The sequence below is a fragment of the Pongo pygmaeus genome, chromosome 10 (assembly GCF_028885625.2).
Source record: "Pongo pygmaeus isolate AG05252 chromosome 10, NHGRI_mPonPyg2-v2.0_pri, whole genome shotgun sequence".
In the NCBI taxonomy this organism is placed as follows: Eukaryota; Metazoa; Chordata; class Mammalia; order Primates; family Hominidae; genus Pongo; species Pongo pygmaeus.
In genome coordinates, this window is record NC_072383.2 from 78,746,063 (window position 1) to 78,764,248 (window position 18,186).

At 41.5% G+C, this 18,186-nt stretch overlaps 2 protein-coding genes across 2 annotated transcripts; both read left to right on the forward strand.

The window, feature by feature from the left end:
• Nucleotides 1-2,014: 2,014 nt before the first annotated feature.
• On the forward strand, nucleotides 2,015-3,870 carry MYF6 (myogenic factor 6). Its single transcript, XM_054444220.1, has 3 exons — nucleotides 2,015-2,619; nucleotides 2,921-3,011; nucleotides 3,244-3,870. Exons 1-3 carry the CDS (start codon nucleotides 2,101-2,103, stop codon nucleotides 3,360-3,362), a joined length of 729 nt encoding a protein of 242 aa, XP_054300195.1. The 5' UTR covers nucleotides 2,015-2,100; the 3' UTR covers nucleotides 3,363-3,870.
• Nucleotides 3,871-11,656: 7,786 nt separating this feature from the next.
• MYF5 (myogenic factor 5) lies at nucleotides 11,657-14,413 on the forward strand. The gene is made up of 3 exons (XM_054444954.1): nucleotides 11,657-12,309; nucleotides 13,103-13,178; nucleotides 13,603-14,413. The coding sequence occupies exons 1-3, from the start codon at nucleotides 11,809-11,811 to the stop codon at nucleotides 13,791-13,793; spliced, it is 768 nt and encodes a 255-aa protein (XP_054300929.1). The 5' UTR covers nucleotides 11,657-11,808; the 3' UTR covers nucleotides 13,794-14,413.
• Nucleotides 14,414-18,186: the final 3,773 nt, after the last annotated feature.

The window sequence follows — 18,186 nt, forward strand, 5'->3', positions numbered from 1 at the left end:
TAACTTTTCAAATTGTCTTCACATTTACAAGAGACAACATAAAGTGTGGTTAAGACACAAGCTAATTTTCTATAATAGATGTTAGATTATACCCTGAGTTGCTGAAACTTTCAATCTGCAGTTTTAATTGCTGACTTGAGCAACCAAGAAACTGGTGAAAATAGAAAAAAAAAGTCACAGAAGAAGTATTGGCCTCTTGTAACTCTTCTCTCTGCTTCCTACCATTCCAAAAATCTAAGAATAGGTATTAAACTTGATAAGGAATAAAAACAGCCAAAAATATCAAAGCTTAACATCCCGGTCTGTGGCTCAATAGAAACCGTGAAGAATCATCTTCTAGAATAGGCCATTTGATTAGCTAATTTCCAAATTATCTGACAGTTGATTTCCTGCATTATCTTCACTCTATTCATTTTTTAAAATAAAGTCATAAAGAACAAAGCTTATAATCATTACTGCTTGGGGTAGAGCAATAAGATTTTATGTTTCCACGTAGTTTTTCAGGCACTGACTACAAAGACCAAAACCAAGGTTGACTGTCATCCCAAAGGCCAGTTATAGCTAGGAAGTCGTTCCAGAGCTCTAGGAGGAAAGGTGAAAGGAAAGGAAAGAACAACACAACAGAGGGAGGGAAGAAAAAAAGCCTCTCCAACAGCTATGCTTTATTTCATTCATAGGAACGAGTCTTTGCCCTAACATGGCTTTATACTATAAATGATAACTACTGTTCATCAAGCAGCTATGTGCTATGTGTTTCACATGCATGGTATCATTTGATTGAATCCTCACTAAAACTGTAAGGAAACTACTATCATCTTGAAGACATCAAGATCTAGTACTTACCCATGGATATATACATAGAAATTAACCTTGCTAGGACTTGATAGTTCTTTGGAATCTAGGGCCCCCACACTTGACCTTCATATTGTACTGTCTCCCGAAGAACAATACATGTGTCTTGTGGACCACGGGCAAGCTGCAATTTAAAAAATGCTGTTTCTTTGCTCGTGCCTTGCTTGCTAACCTTTCTCACTTAAATCCTATCAAACAACTTATTTGGAGTCAATGGATAGTGAGAATGCAAAAGAAAAAGTGGTGAGCACACAGTGTGCAGAACTGGAATCATAAGAGAGGCACCTTGGAGGGGGCCACAAGTAAATGCTGAAATATCAAGTAGCTGTGGTGTGAGTCTTGTTTTCACTAAAACTATTTTTAAGGAGGAGTTACTACATGTATTGTAACCCCATCCTCTATCCCACTCCCTACCTCATATGTACTACTGCTCCACAAATGGAAAGGTACAGAATTCAGATCCTGGTTGCCCCTCTCACCAAAGGAAAAAAAAAAAAAAGATAGTCCAGGAAGGTCTCTATGGAAGGACCCAGAGAATCATTTCAACCAGTGTCATGGGATGTGAGCACCCTTCAGCCACCCCCTCCATTTCCCAAATCATCTTGCAGCCTTAGTAAAAGAGAGGAAAGAGATTTACCTGCATCTATTGAGGTTGAAGCCTGAAAGTCATGTATAACCTTTGAAGGACTGTAATGGTTTTAATCACAGGAATAGCATCTTTTTGAGAGGCAGGAGAAAGAAAGGAACTGAACCACTCTGCAAATATTAACCCGGCTATTTTGGAGCAATGGCTATTGCCTTTGAAATCTTTCATCATGGGTCTATACTTAGAATTCAGATGAGCGCAGGGGGAGGGGAATAGGGCAATGTTAATCCCCAGTTGTTTTGAAGTTGTCCTGTAAGCAGGTTAGTACCTAAACTGCCCAAAATGGAAGCGTTCAATGCTTTGTTTAAGTTATGTGATTCTCTCTGTGTAACCTGGTCTGCACATAGATTGTCACAACACTCTGGGAGGTGACACTTCTCAGTTTTCTTTCAAACTAGATGTTCTAGAGAGCACTAGCTGCAATCACATTGGGAGACTGATGCTCCATGACAGCTAAAAGTTGGATTGAGTTTCAGGAGCTACTATATATAAAGCTGGGTCGACTTATGTCACTGCACTAATTAAATGCCATCTGGGTGGTTCCTCTGGGTTTTTGAGTCCATCACCCAGTTCAGATCGAGTCAGAGGCCAAGGAGGAGAACATGATGATGGACCTTTTTGAAACTGGCTCCTATTTCTTCTACTTGGATGGGGAAAATGTTACTCTGCAGCCATTAGAAGTGGCAGAAGGCTCTCCTTTGTATCCAGGGAGTGATGGTACCCTGTCCCCCTGCCAGGACCAAATGCCCCCGGAAGCGGGGAGCGACAGCAGCGGAGAGGAACATGTCCTGGCGCCCCCGGGCCTGCAGCCTCCACATTGCCCCGGCCAATGTCTGATCTGGGCTTGCAAGACCTGCAAGAGAAAATCTGCCCCCACTGACCGGCGAAAAGCCGCCACCCTGCGCGAAAGGAGGAGGCTAAAGAAAATCAACGAGGCCTTCGAGGCACTGAAGCGGCGAACTGTGGCCAACCCCAACCAGAGGCTGCCCAAGGTGGAGATTCTGCGGAGCGCCATCAGCTACATTGAGCGGCTGCAGGACCTGCTGCACCGGCTGGATCAGCAGGAGAAGATGCAGGAGCTGGGGGTGGACCCCTTCAGCTACAGACCCAAACAAGAAAATGTAAGCCTAGATGCTGCCGGGGCAGGGAAATGCAAAGGCTGATTAAACGCCTTCCTCGGGGCCTTAACCTCCAGCTGCTTGGTTTTTTTTTCCCTTCCCCCTTTCTCGCCCGCCCCTCCCGCTCCGTCTCTAATGAACCCCCAGTGACCCGAGAAGACCGGGTGCTTGCAATAGGCAGGAAATGCGTACCCGGCCCGAGGAAGCAGGAAAGCCGCCCCCCCCCCACCCCACCCCACCCCACCCCACCCCCGGAACCGATGTTTCTTTCCTAATCTGCTGCTTGCCTTGCTTTTCCCTCCAGCTTGAGGGTGCGGATTTCCTGCGCACCTGCAGCTCCCAGTGGCCAAGTGTTTCCGATCATTCCAGGGGGCTCGTGATAACGGCTAAGGAAGGTAAAGTAAAAGAAAGGGCTCTGGGCCGCGCCAGAGAAAATTCGGGAGGTGGATAGGATGCTTGGGCCGAGAGGGCTCGAAGCGAGAGCAGGGACGCGCCCTGCGAAAAGGGCGCTCTTTGCGCGCAGGGACCAGGCCTTTCTGCGCTGCCAAAGCGGCCTCGCGCGGGGCGCGGAGCTGCTTCATTTTCCTTCTTTGGGTGCCATGTTTGTGTGTTTGTTTTTTCGCTCAGGAGGAGCAAGTATTGATTCATCAGCCTCGAGTAGCCTTCGATGCCTTTCTTCCATCGTGGACAGTATTTCCTCGGAGGAACGCAAACTCCCCTGCGTGGAGGAAGTGGTGGAGAAGTAACTGGGCCGGCGCTTGAGACCTTCTTCACGCAGCAGGAAGATCCCACCGACCCTTCCTGGCCTAATCCTTTAGATTAGGTCACATTACATTAACATTTAGGAACCCAGACCGAAAAGTTGGTGAAAGGGAAGGAGACACATGCACAAAGAAACGTTGCGAAAACTGTTGTGCACGCTCAAATGAAAAAGCCTTTCAGCTTTGGGCTTTTATTTTTTTGGAACCGCGAGTGGCTTAGGTCTAGCCTCCTTATTTTGTTTTTGTTTGGTTGGTTTTATAATATATTAACTTTTATTACGGTGATCCTTTTGTGCCATGTTCAAAAGAAGTTCATTCCTGTCTAAAGTGGGAACGTTGCATTTAATGTTAGGAGTATTTAATGTATTTTTGTAAATAGATTAGCACTTTCTTTTTTTATGTAAACCTAAAATATATTTTAAATGTGGAATGATGTATATAAAATGTGCGAGGATCCTGGTATTGTAATATTAAAAAGAAGTTTCTATATGAACAAAGTTGGTCCTAATTTGATGGAACTGGAAAAATATGTTTGGAGGCATGTGTACAAAAATAAAGGGTGCCATATTTTAATTTAGACACCACACAAGCCCATTTATTTGGGTGTTTCCTTACATGCCAATTGAAAGGAAATTTGGCTTTCCCCTTTCTGAATTAAACTGGATACTTTCCTATCTCTCGTAGACCTCACACTTGTCATTGGAAGTGAATAGTGCCCAGAAGAAAAATGTCATTTTTCCTTTTATCAGCATCTTTTTCCGTCTGGTTTTACACTCCTATACCTGGAGATCTGGGTGAGATTTACTCACCCAAAGTTAACAATGGAATTTTCAATCTAGGAAAATATGGTTGCAAGAAATTACCACACCAAAACTGTGCTCATTTCCCGAAAAGATCTTCAGCGGATTTACCGCCAAACTGCCTTCCCTCTTAGCCTTCCCAGGCCGCTCTTGTCCTGAAGTGTGGATCTGGAGTTCCCGGGGCTGCATCCGGCATCCTCAGGGCCGGATCTCGGGCCCCCTCCCCAGTTTTCTTGAACTAGACTGGTCCCTAGCAGACTGGAATATTCTCAAGGCCTCGTTTGGCTTGGGTTTGTTTTCCATATACGAAAGATAAAAGAAATGGGCAATCTGTCTCTGGAGGTGGGGTGGGCTGCTCTGAAGGGAGGGCGGCTTCAAGTGAGGGAAGGTTTCAATGGTTGAGGGCAAAAGACAACAACAACACACATGCAACCTCTTAGCCGGGCCAAACAGCAAAGCCCCAAAGAGGCTAGAAGCCCCAGGAGCTCCTCACCATGCGGATTTTACAACGTGTGCCAGGTTTGTTTATCCTGTAACCTCAGGAAGAAACGACCACCAAAAAACACTGTGGGAAGTGAGGCAGACGAGAGGAGGAAGCCATTTCTTTTGAATTGCGACTTCTCTCTTAGATTCTGTAAGTGGCATCTTCACTCCCTTCCCCCACCCCTGAACTTCTACCTTTCCTCCTCCTCCCCAACAGCTAGTCTTCAGTTACCAGATGTGAAAATCAAATCGGATTCAGTATTTCCCAGCCCACCCTTTCCTTCGTAACCCTCCAAAGGCTGGACCTTCTTATTGCGCACCTAAGTTCCAGATAGCACCACAGACAGTGCCCCCTGGAGGTACAGAGCTGTATCTTGCCCCTTTTTCCTCTCAGAAAGGAAGGCCTCTTCCTGGGGATAATAGTCACTGCGTTTTCTGAGTATATGGGAAATTCAGATTTCTTCTAAAACAAATTTAAAATGCAGAAAGGTTCATAGTGGAAGCTGACATTGACATACAATCTCTTTTAAAGGTTTGGGAGAGGCAGGTGGGAGATTTAGCGGATGCAAACTGCTGAGCCTGTGTGGGGTTGGCTACCTAGATGGAATCCAGGCTGCCATTGTCTAGGGCTAGTCACTGCTCATTCTTAGTCCCGTTTCCTCCTGAGGTTGTGAAGATTCACTGAGATAACACATGTGAAGTGCTTAGCCAAAATGGCACAAAATAAACACTAGATGCCAGTTCTCTTCTTCATTAGTCAATTCAAAGACCCTTTCCTTCCATCGAAAGCCATAGTTTCTTCAGCCTTTCCTTGCTCTGGCTGGGGAAAGTATTGACAACAATGAGAACAAAAGCAACATAAATGAGCCATTCTTAGTATTTAAATATTAACTCATAATCCTACAACAGATGAGAGAGGTACTGCTATTACTTTTACTTTACAGAAGATCCTTGGAACAGAGTTTCCTGCACTTGGTTAAGTACTGCATAGAGCCAGGATTCAGAGCCAGGCAATTATCAGTGGATTCAAGCCTGTGTTCTTAACCATCATGCTCTGTGGAACAGATGCCTTGGCACATTGGCAATTTCTTTCTTTCCTCCTTTTTTTTCTTTTTAAGGGGTGATGTGTCCCTGTTGTCCAGGCTTGAACTCCTGGATTCAAGTGATCCTCCAGCCTCAGCCTTTCAGGTAGCTGGGACTACAGGCCCATTCCACTGAGCCCAGCTTGCCTTGGGAAATTAATAAGCAACATTTTATGGTCTGGGGAAAAATTTGGCTCTCCTTGGCTTTTGTTTTCCAAAAGCTTTTTCTCAAGAGTGGCTAGCTAGTGAACTCCAAATTAGAGCAGTAACTTAAAAAAATAAATGGTAAAGCATTTCAGATTATCCAACCAAAACGTGTGTGAATATATCTGGGTAGTGTCTATGCCCATTAATTATGCTTATTAGATGCCCATCATTTTCTCCCTGAGAATCAACAGGGATTTTCCCCAAATTGTATATACGCACACTTCTATTTTTAAAATTCAAATTTATTATGCAACACAAAATAATGTAACTGATTAGGTGAACTCATTTAATTTATAATTTAGCATATACTTATAGTAAGATCTGTGTTATAAATGGCTCAACAGCAGAATGCTTTTATTAATTCATGGACTTTACTTGTTGATGGATTTTATTCAGTCTTTGCAAGCCAAATCCTCTCTATCTCTCTTAGCTGGGTAACTTGAGAAATTGTTTGGAATAAGTTTGCCTATAGAAGTCTCTTCATTAAATAGAGCAAATATTTCCCAAAGACTTCATGTGACCTCCACTGCTACAGATGACATGTTAGGCTTTCCAATGAAATCCTTGGTGTGTTTGCAATTAAAATGTTTTTGTTTGATATTAATGATGATAATCTTTACTGAGGCCAAAGCCAAAATAAACAGGGCTGTGGAAGCAGATAATCAAGACATAATAACTTGGTAAAGATAAGCAATTTGGGATTAAATTCAAGCCTCTTTCCAGAGGCAGGTGTAAAGTTATCAAGTACAAAATAATGAGTGATTTTCTTTATTATATTACTACAGAAATGATTTGCAGAAAATCAAATGCTGGCTTTCATACTAATTTCAATACCTGGATCACTGAATTCCAAGCCTGAACACTGGAAATCCTCTTAGGTCTAACAGTCTCATTTATTTTTCTCCAAACTCTTGCATTTGTTTTGGGAGTGGAGGGAATGCTGGAATTTAGGGTTCACAACTACTTCTGAAACTAGCAGAGAAATCTTGGGATGCTGAAAGTGATCTCTATCTTTATTAAGACTTTTTTTTTTTTTAACTAAAGTTAGAATTTACCCAGTTGTGTTTTTCTTCTAGTAACATTTTATCCCATTTTGTCATTTCAAAATCGCTCTCCCACAACACCATAGCTGGAATTTTTTTAAACATTTTTGTTTAAGCTTTGAATATCTAATTGCCTAATCCAATGCATTGATAAATTATCAATAACGTAGTATTTTCTCAAAGAGCCAAACCACCAAGCTATTTCTCTGACAGGCCCCTCCAGTCACTCCCTTAAACTATTACACTTATAAAAGATGATCCTCCATCATAGAGGTTTCACTCTGAAAAAAGCAATTTTTTTGCAAGCCTAGTTCAGAGTCAGTCTGAGATGGAATGGCTATGCCATGTGCTGGAACAAAGATAACGCTGTAAGAACTGGCTACCTTCTGTACTCTCAAGGCTGCTAAATGTCCTTACTTAGGCCTTTGATCTCTCCTGGAAGTCCTCTAATTCAAGCAGAGGCCAATGTCTTCCTCAGCTGTCTTCACAAATTCTTCCAGCAGCTCTGGCAGGTACTAATGTGTTTACTTAGGTGTGCCTGATTCCCAGAGCTAATAGCAGTTTGCAATTGTTGAGCACATTGTGAAGTCATCTATAATACAAAAAATATCAAGAACAACTCCCTTAGTCCAGGAGTTGATAAGGATCTGCAGGCAGGGGCAGAAGTGAATTGGAATGTATGTATCCTTCTATATGTATTTGGTTTCTCCCTCCAAGAAAAGCATAGAGAATTTTCAACAATGCAGAAAGCCTAGGGTGGGCAAAATTTACTAGAAGAGGAAGGTATGAGCATCATTTTGCTGGTGTGGTCTGTCCATCAATATTAGTGTGTTGCCATAATGCTTAAACTAACACAGATTTCACTTAAAAAAAAAGGCGATGTTACTTAAAGGTCATTGCAATTAGAACCTGACTATAATTCTAAATTGTAAGAAAATCAAATGTATTTATTTTTTCAGAATATAAAATGAAATAAATAAATAAATAAATACTTCACCAGAGCCTTAGTGGGTATCCATTTATAGCACCACAGGTGACTGAGTTTTCTTCCCCTTATCTACCTACTAGTAGACTTTCCTAGCAGACAGTGTTGGAGTGTCATTTCTAATAACCTGTTTACATATGAAATAAATGTGCGTTTTCTCTGCAAGCAAGAAATCCACTTCTTTGCAGAAATAGTGGAAAACTTATTTTCATTCTTTTTTTTAAATTAATTAATTAATTTATTTATTATTATTATACTTTAGGTTTTAGGGTACATGTGCGCAATGTGCAGGTTAGTTACATATGTATACATGTGCCATGCTGGTGCGCTGCACCCACTAACTCGTCATCTAGCATTAGGTATATCTCCCAATGCTATCCCTCCCCCCTCCCCGCACCCCACCACAGTCCCCAGAGTGTGATGTTCCCCTTCCTGTGTCCATGTGTTCTCATTGTTCAATTCCCACCTATGAGTGAGAATATGCAGTTTTTGGCTTTTTGTTCTTGCGATAGTTTACTGAGAATGATTTGTGTGAGGAGCAAAAGCCAATCTAGTCCGACTTTGAGTACAAAAGGGTGTCCTGAGTAGATCTTTTCAGAGCCATTTTTAAAACTTTTCCCATGCTTCCCTAGCCAACCCACTCAAAAAAAAATGCTTTTCTCTATGTTGCTCACCCAGTTCTTTATTTTTCCCCTTCCAGGTCTCCCCTGGGAAAAGAGCAGGGAGACCGCTCCTGAATTGGGACACTGTAGCCATCTTTGTGGTGCTGGCTGCCTACCGTCTTAGCATATTGCTGTTTTTTTGTTTTTGTTTTTTTTTCTCTCTCTCTCTTTCTTCCCTCGCCCCTGACAGCGTTTTAAAAGTTTTGTCTTATTTCTTTTTACTTTGGTGCTCTGAGATCCTATTTTCAGCACTTGCGTCCCAAGGGCTCTCAACTCCGGACCCTGTTCTCCTGCTAGCAAGTCCCATTAAGCCGCCGGGCGCTTGTGTTTTCTCGGCTTCTTTAGTTCCACTCGCTCGCGGCACTCTGGTAACTTTGTTTTGAGATCACCTTACCAGAGACAGCTCTAACCTCTGAGAACTACGCTTACTGACAGAGGCTCCTGAGTGACAGCGTCTTCCCAGGCACAGGAGCCAGGGAAAAATGTTGAGTAGCCAGCTTTTGCGAGTTTCTGCTTTGGAGCCCTAAGGAAGCTCACGGAGCCTAAATTAATTGAAGAAGAAAACAAACAAAATCACCTCTAGGAGTAGGAATTGTAATGACAGGATGCCTAGTTTCCAATCCTGTGTGACCTTGGGGCAAATAACCTAGTCCCTGGAGCTCGGGTTTACTTTCTTTCTACAATGGGCCCAATAATAGCTCCCACAGGGTGGTTTGGAGTATTAATTGTTAAGTTAATCTATGGAAAGGGTTGAGAACAGTGCGGGGCAAATAGAAAATTCTCAATAATTGTTAGTTAAAAATATTTCACGCTGAGGGGCTTGAGTACAAATCACGTTAAGTGCTTTCAGAAATTAGCTGAAAGATGAGCAGAAGCGTAACCTCTAACTTTCACTCAAACCTTAAAGACCAAGTTTATTTGTGTCCAAAGCACAAGTCCGAGCTAATTTGTGGACTCCACAGCCAAAAAAATTAAAAAGTGGTCATATGGCTGCTAACAGAAACTGTGGGACTTGGCTGAGAATTCCTGGGGGGGGGGATATCTACCCACTATTGTATTTCAGAGGTAGCAATGTGCTTTGCATTTGCTGTGCATTTGAATGTTTCCACCAGCGTGGATGGCATCTTAGATTCCACCTGGGTTCTTCTTGAACTTGCCTCTTTTTATCTGGCATAGCCCTGGATACCGTATTCATTTCAAAGGCATAGACTTGTTAATAGCCCTAAAAAAGGTGCAGATGGATTTCCCACTGGTCAGATGATTAAGCAGCCCATTGGTGTGAGAGGGAGCCTGATTTTCAGGAGAGATCTTTGTCTTAGAGATGACAGGACAGAAGAGAGGAGACAGCAATGCTGTGGCTAGCAAACCTTAGTGACTGACAGTGTCACTCTCCCACCTCTGGTTTTCAAGGTCTTCACTTTAGAGAGAAGATCTCACCCTGAAAAGGTTGCTACTTCTCTGGCCCCTGAAGATGCTGGATCAATGAACCAGTGTTGCTTTAAGAAAATAATTCTGCAAAAAAAAGTACAAAGTTCCATTCACTGAAAGAAATAATAATAATAATAGGAAGGAAAACTCCATCCTCCTCCCAATAACTTTGTAGCCACTATATTTATTGAACTGGGTTACCCTAGATTGAGTTGAGAACACTCCTGCTTCTTTTAATGAGGCCACAAGACCTAGTCCAAAACCCCAGGCTAATTGTGTAGACCTTAAGTAATTGCTTTTCCTAAATATAAACAGCACCTCCCCAACCCAAATAACCTGAAAGTGGATTAAGGGTGGAGGAGAATTGGTAAAAGCTGATTAATAGATTCATTCTCACTTAAATGACAACCCTCCCCTCTTGCCTTCTATCCATCGAAGTTCTAAAGACCCTGCTGTGATTGCTTTTCTGGAAGGCTTTTGTCACTGAAGTGTGTGAAGTTACTCCTGGTTTGAGGAGTTGGAAATTTTACACGAGTCAAGGATTGCAGTGGCGGCAGCTGGGACGCATCTGTAACGGTGTTAGTTTGCCTGAAAGCAGAAAATTAGCAACCCCAAAGCCCAGCTTGGCTGTTTAGTCTGTAGAAATGACAGGGCGGAGCAGAAAGAGAGGGAGAAAGGAGACTCGCCCCTGGAAAGGGAGTTTGCCGTCGAAAACTGGGCTTCTTCTATGGGAAATCTTAGAGACACTTTCAATGCAGGTCTTTGGCCTGCTCAGGATCTAGGGAAGGCCTGGCACAAAGGAGAAGGTGCTCAACAAATACGTACAGAAGGGGAAAATGAAGGAAGCAAGAACGGGAGGAATGTTCCTGGTCACCTGGCCCTCCTGTGCCCCACCTCCTTTTAGATGAGCAGACATACAGGGAGAACTCAGAGCAAGCCCCGTCATGGGAAAAGGAACCTCCCTCCATACCCTCAATAAGGTAGAGCCTAGAATAAATGACAATCTGAGCAAAATTTTACTCATCTGAAGCTATACAAAATAGATTTTAAAAGGCAAACCCTGTATTCACTCCAAGATTGAAAATGCCACTTCAAGTTTTTAATAACCGTATTCAATCCAATTGCTGGAAAAAAATTTCGAGATAATTAAAGTTCATGAAAAAGAGAAACAAACACCCCCAAATCAGGTGATTCCTCATGCCCAGGATTGGGAGGTCAGGTCAGCTCTTGGTGCCAGCTGAAAGGGATTTCTATTTATTACCACTATTTTAAAATGTGTGTGCAATTGCAAAAAGTTGGACTGCCTTCGTTACTTTTGTGTGAAACACTCCTTAAGCGATCCCTTGTTTTAGCTTATCTAGAGAGTGCAAATGAGCAGGTTGGGGACCCACTCCCGCCCCAGCAGAAATGCAGTAAAACCATTAGCGTCAAAAGGGGCAGTACACAGCAGATTGTCTCTAGAGGAAAGGCGGAGGGTTGTCCAGACAGCCCCCGCGGGGGTTGCGGTGGGATATGCTAATAGTGCCTGGCCACTGGGGCCAGCCTCCCTCCCGAAAGAATATATAAAGAACCCCAACCCCAGCTTGTCGACCCAGGCCAAGAGGCGTCTGCCCTTGTTAATTACCGGAGCGACAGACTAGCGAGCTCCGCCCGGGATTTGCCCGTCGGCGGAGGCGCCAGGCTTCCGTTTTTCCCCATCCCTCTCGCTGCCGTCCAGGGGCACCGCCTGCCTCTCTGCAGGATGGACGTGATGGATGGCTGCCAGTTCTCACCTTCTGAGTACTTCTACGACGGCTCCTGTATCCCGTCCCCCGAGGGTGAATTTGGGGACGAGTTTGTGCCGCGAGTGGCTGCCTTCGGAGCGCACAAAGCAGAGCTGCAGGGCTCAGACGAGGACGAGCACGTGCGAGCGCCTACCGGCCACCACCAGGCTGGTCACTGCCTCATGTGGGCCTGCAAAGCCTGCAAGAGGAAGTCCACCACCATGGATCGGCGGAAGGCAGCCACTATGCGCGAGCGGAGGCGCCTGAAGAAGGTCAACCAGGCTTTCGAAACCCTCAAGAGGTGTACCATGACCAACCCCAACCAGAGGCTGCCCAAGGTGGAGATCCTCAGGAATGCCATCCGCTACATCGAGAGCCTGCAGGAGTTGCTGAGAGAGCAGGTGGAGAACTACTATAGCCTGCCGGGACAGAGCTGCTCGGAGCCCACCAGCCCCACCTCCAACTGCTCTGATGGCATGGTAAGCAATAGATCTGGTACCTGCTAGGCTACCCTAATCTTTTCTAAAGTTCTTATACCTCATTTAACCTGGTATAGTGGGGAGAGTGGGGTGGAGGCAGATGCTGAGTTGCTTTAAAAGAAGAGAGGGGTCTACATTTAGAAAGACTCCCCAAACCGCTGCTGAACAAGATTTTAGTTTAACTTTCTAGCAGGTTCTAGGTGTATACTGTAATCGAGAGTTGACATGGAAGATGGATGGCTGGGAATGATCACTCAGATGTTTTCTCCATTCCTGAATTTATTTTCAAAATATGCCATCTGTGGATCATGCCCTACGCTAATATCTAAAGGCACCGTTTCTAACTTAATGAGGAAATGGAAAGAAATACCCACACGGCCCCAGTTCCTGCTCCAATGAGGCCTGGCTGAAAGATGTTGATGCATTCTTTTTAGAGGGCGTTTGCTCCAAGGCTGCCAGGTTTTAATGTGTTTTTGCCCTGGGAAAGTGTTCTTTCCCTGAATTAGTGTGGCTTTCTTCTACTCCAATCCATTTTGCATGGTTAACCCAATGCACACTGCTGCTGAATTCCACCCCCTCTTCCCTTTGCTGCTGCTCTCCTCTTCTTCAAGCACAGAGATTGACCTCAGTGCCCTTGGAATTTGGAGAGGGCTAGCCCTTCCTAAATCAAGGCAGTGAAGGTGATTGACAGTGTTCGGTTACAGAGCTGGTGGGCAAGCACAGCCTCACTGTTGGTCAGAACATCTTTTGCCAAGACCTGAAAACAAACTTTGTTGTGTATCTTGTATTATAGCCCGAATGTAACAGTCCTGTCTGGTCCAGAAAGAGCAGCACTTTTGACAGCATCTACTGTCCCGATGTATCAAATGGTAAGAATTGATAACTTCACAGGAGTTTTACCAGTTCAACCTAACAATTCAGCCTATAAAATTCTGTTCTTCCTGATAGTATTGGGGAAGGGAGAATGGAAGTGATTGTTCTTATAGGGAGGCTTTGGTAAAGCAAAATAAACACATCTTCTGCTCCAAATCCCCCTAGCAGACACGCATGCACACATGCATACACACATGCACACACACTGTTGCTTGAAATATTATCAAGGGGCTTCCCCACTCCCCACCTCTACCCCTCAGGAATTGCCAGATATTTGCTGCAAATTTCTATGTTAGGCTTTCTGTGACCACCTGACCTCTGGGTGTCAGAGGAGCTGACCTACAGTTTAAGGAGCAACATAAGCAAATCTGTCTATCTTGGGCTAATTATTTTTTAATGCTTTTCTTCTTGTATCCTTAGTATATGCCACAGATAAAAACTCCTTATCCAGCTTGGATTGCTTATCCAACATAGTGGACCGGATCACCTCCTCAGAGCAACCCGGGTTGCCTCTCCAGGATCCCGCCTCTCTCTCTCCAGTTGCCAGCACCGATTCACAGCCTGCAACTCCAGGGGCTTCTGGTTCCAGGCTTATCTATCATGTCCTGTGAACTAATTTTCTGGTCTATATGACTTCTTCCAGGAGGGCCTAATACACAGGAAGAAGAAGGCTTCAAAAAGTCCCAAACCAAGACAACATGTATATAAAGATTTCTTTTCAGTTGTAAATTTGTAAAGATTACTTTGCCACTTTATAAGAAAGTGTATTTAACTAAAAAGTCATCATTGCAAATAATACTTTCTTCTTCTTTATTATTCTTTGCTTTAGATATTAATACATAGTTCCGGTAATACTATTTCTGATAGGGGGGCCATTCATTGAAGGTAACTTGTTGCAATGCTTAACTTATATATACATATATATATTATAAATATTGCTCATCAAAATGTCTCTGGTGTTTAGAGCTTTATTTTTTTCTTTAAAACATTAAAACAGCTGAGAATCAGTTAAATGGAATTTTAAATATATTTAACTATTTCTTTTCTCTTTAATCCTTTAGTTATATTGTATTAAATAAAAATATAATACTGCCTAATGTATATATTTTGATCTTTTCTTGTAAGAAATGTATCTTTTAAATGTAAGCACAAAATAGTACTTTGTGGATAATTTCAAGATATAAGAAATTTTGGAAATTCCACCATAAATAAAATTTTTTACTACAAGAAATATTTTGGCTCATGATCTTTTAAAAGAACACCCCTAATGGAATTACTATTCATTGATATGAAATCTTTACGTGTGGGCTGAAAACACTTAAAACAGTTGGCTTTTCAGGTAAGTCTGAATATTTACCATTCTCATGTATCCAGTTTAGGTCCTGTTGATGTCACAAATGAAAATGTCATATTTTCATTTTAAATATATTTCAAGTGAACCTGCTAAATGAAACTTTTCCTTTATCTTAGAACTGTACCATATACTATCAAGTCGTTTGTGTGTGAAGGGAAGATAGAGGTTATTCAGGACAATAACACATGCTTTTTTTAAAAAAGACTATACAACATTACATCATTTTAATACCTATAGTACAATAGAAGATACGAGTTAAGTCATATTTACTTTTACTACCTGCCTGAAAATATCTTGATAGTATATACTAATATTGTCAATAAAATATTTAAAGGTATTGGGCTGATTTTTTTTATATTGCTAGAGTGCCAACATAAGAAAACTTACACAAATTATACTGAATTGAGACAGACTTGAGTTGTCTTCCTTCTTTTTACAGCCTTTTAAATTTTATTGTATTAATCATATCATGTATGCATGTGTGTGCATGTGTGTATGTAAAACAGATGTGTCTCATATTCATCACCCTAAATCTCCTCTAGAAAGAACTGATGTGAAAAAATTAAACAATTAAGTGGAAAATTAGGTTGAGACAATGATTGGGATAATTCTCACAAGTTTACCATTGAGAGAGATTTTAAAAAGAGATCCTTAACGTATCTAAAGTAGCTGTTCACAGAGAACAAATATTGATTTGTTTAATCCTCTTATATGTACATTAGTTTAAAATTCCTAAGGATTTGTGGTTACATATGTTAATTTAAAAAAAGCATACAGACTCTTTACTAGATCTTGGCAATGCTACTGTTCTCAGGAAGGTTTCTCTTTCTCTCTGATGTGATTCGCTCATGCTTATGCAGTCATGAAGCTTAAAGGAATGGGAATCATTCCCTAAGGGAGGGATAAGAGCTGAGTTAAAAAATATTATGACCACTGTCACTCTGTTAGCATCATGGCCTGACAGGGGACGCTGACTTTTAGCACACAGATATAAGTCTTTACTCATGATTTGAGAGTGTGAGGATTTTACATGAAAAGAATTCAAGAGAGCATGATAGAGATTTGTGCATATTTCCAACATAAGTCTGGGTTATTCACTTTTGTTAGAAACTGTGCTAGGTACATTTTCTCCTTTTGATACTTCTATGGAGACATTGGAGATTTGTTTTTAATAGGATCAGACAGGAAAAAAATTCAAATATTGGTTTAGTTTTTTAAACTTCAATTTTTAAACACATTACCATATTTTGTTTCACTTAATATAATTAAGCAGAAAATATGAAATTTTTGGTTCAAGTGAATGAAAATTAAACTTTTTCAAATCAAATCTCAATTGCTTTATAACTTTGCAAGCATACCTAATATTCTCAATGAATATAATAATGATAATTCGAAGTAGTTAGAGCCTTTTCAGTGTCTGGATATAATACAAGGGGGGTGGTTAATGTACAATTTAAAACAATATTATCCATGCCATGTATGCTCAATTTATCTCATTTTCAATGTACTAACATTGAAGGCTGATGTCTGCTCAGCACAACACAGCATTTGCAGTCATACATACTTCTTTTTAGACAAGGGACCTTTGGAAATTGGTTTTCCAGTGGTTCAGATCTAGAAAAGTCTTATTTTCTTTTAAAAAGTAGGGGAAAAAAAGAAATGGAACTCACAAAAAGATCAAAGTAAGGATGGGATTTTGTCATCTATAAATCTCCCGCAGTGAACACTTGGGTTTCTGAGTTTGTATTAGCCCACTTCACCTCAGCTGGTGGAAAACATGCAGCAAACCAACAGTCAGATTTCTAAGAGCAACTAGGACAATATTCCCTTCCCCGTCTGCAAGCGTGATGGGGAAGAGGTTTTCAGGAAGTGAGAGTCAAAAGAGCCTCCTTTCCTCTCATGGCTGCAAAATGCATGTTCCCTGGGTTATATATGAAAACCGAGTCCAGTGAAGTTATGGAAATTTGTATGTGTTATGTGGATGCAAGTTGTTATATATATCCAGGTGTGGTGTCTTCATCGTTCTTATTTTCTTCTCCTTTGAAAGATGCAAGTTACATAAAATTAGTAGCCATATTATACCCATAAATTCCCCTTTATGATGGCATTCTTAGGAACACTTAATCTGGGAGTGGTATTTCCTGAAATTCTCTCTTTGGAGTTATAACAGTTACTAGATTAAACAGGTAATTTAATTCTCTGACTTGCAGAAGTGGTATTTCTGGAAATGATATTAGAGTACGGCTATTTGTAACTTCAGAAAAGCCCTGCTTGAATGGCAAAGTGCTCCTGAAAATATCACCACTGAATGTTCCTACATTGTCACAAAAAGCACAGGATATCACATTTATTTCCTTCAAGAATTTTAATTGTATATATTTTAGTTGACTAGTGACTTGGTTTATGATAAAATCATAAATAGTGAACACCAAAATTATTGTAGGGTCAAAATATTATGAAAATAATCCTTTGTAAAGGGGAAATTAGCCAAATCTTATCTCTGTTTATGGTACAAATTCACTTCATTACAGATTAATCAGAAAATAGCGATACAGCAGCAACTGGCAAATATTGAGTGCTGTGCTTATCATTATGCAAATAAGAAAACTGAGGTTCAAGGAGTTTAATAATTTGCCCAAGACATAGCTGGCTATTTGGGCTTCTTTACATGTGTTCCAGGAGGCTCAGGCAGAAGTTAGAAGTCTTATGATGTAGCATTGGAAGTGCCAGAACATTATTCCTACTACATTCTTCTGGTCAAGCAAGTTACTAAGGCCAGCCCAGAATCCAGAAGAAGCAAATTAAACTCTATTTTTCAGGGAAGGAAATAGCAGTAAATTTGCATACATAGTTAATACTACCACAATGACTACTATATACTTGCTGTCTTTATTTCCTCACCTTTTATCCATTCCACTGATGGTAATCAGGCTTCTGTCTTTATGACTGTCCATGATCACTGGTAACCTCCAAACCAGTGGACTGTTCCAGTCCTGGGTGAAGCTTATCCCTATAGGCGTGATGTCTTTCCTGATCTTCAGTCCTATATATCCAACTGTCTTCTTAAAGTCTCTCATAAGTCTCAATGGCACTTCCAACTCAATGTATTCCAAATTAAACTCATCATCTTTCCCTTCTCTCCCTACTTCTAAACCTGGCTCACTTACCGTCTTGACTCTCTCTGTGAATGACCTTACCAGTCATTTAAACATGAAATTTAGGACATATTCCTGGTATCTCAACCTCTCTTACTCTCTTGTCTAATTCATTACAAAATCCTATGAATTTACCCTTTACCCTTAATTCAAACTATGGCTATCTCATTTCAGGGTTATCATAAGATCCTTTTAATCTGTCCCTCCATAATTACTTTAAATCTTCCACTTCTGGTGATGGCATCCATATTTTTCTGTGGAGACTGTTCGTTTCCTCTTTTCAGTTCATGTTGTTCAGGTGGGATTCACAGTACCACCTGGCTCTAGAAGTGAGCAAGTCATTCTTCTCTTACCATGAGTATATCCTCTTCCTTGACCATAATTATTGTTTCATGGATTCACATGTGACCCAAGTTGTTTAGTAAGTGTCTATCCTGGGATATTTGTTGGAACTTCAGAGAAAAAAGAGGTTCTCTTTCTGCTGAGGTGATAATA

Excerpts from the sequence above, each read along its gene's own strand:
- MYF6 (XM_054444220.1), top strand. The coding sequence starts at position 2,101 with ATGATGATGGACCTTTTTGAAACTGGCTCCTATTTCTTCTACTTGGAT. Across the intron at positions 2,620-2,920 it reads ACAGACCCAAACAAGAAAAT|CTTGAGGGTGCGGATTTCCT; the intron begins GTAAGCCTAGAT and ends TTTTCCCTCCAG. Across the intron at positions 3,012-3,243 it reads CGTGATAACGGCTAAGGAAG|GAGGAGCAAGTATTGATTCA; the intron begins GTAAAGTAAAAG and ends TTTTTCGCTCAG.
- MYF5 (XM_054444954.1), top strand. The coding sequence starts at position 11,809 with ATGGACGTGATGGATGGCTGCCAGTTCTCACCTTCTGAGTACTTCTAC. Across the intron at positions 12,310-13,102 it reads CCAACTGCTCTGATGGCATG|CCCGAATGTAACAGTCCTGT; the intron begins GTAAGCAATAGA and ends CTTGTATTATAG. Across the intron at positions 13,179-13,602 it reads CTGTCCCGATGTATCAAATG|TATATGCCACAGATAAAAAC; the intron begins GTAAGAATTGAT and ends TTGTATCCTTAG.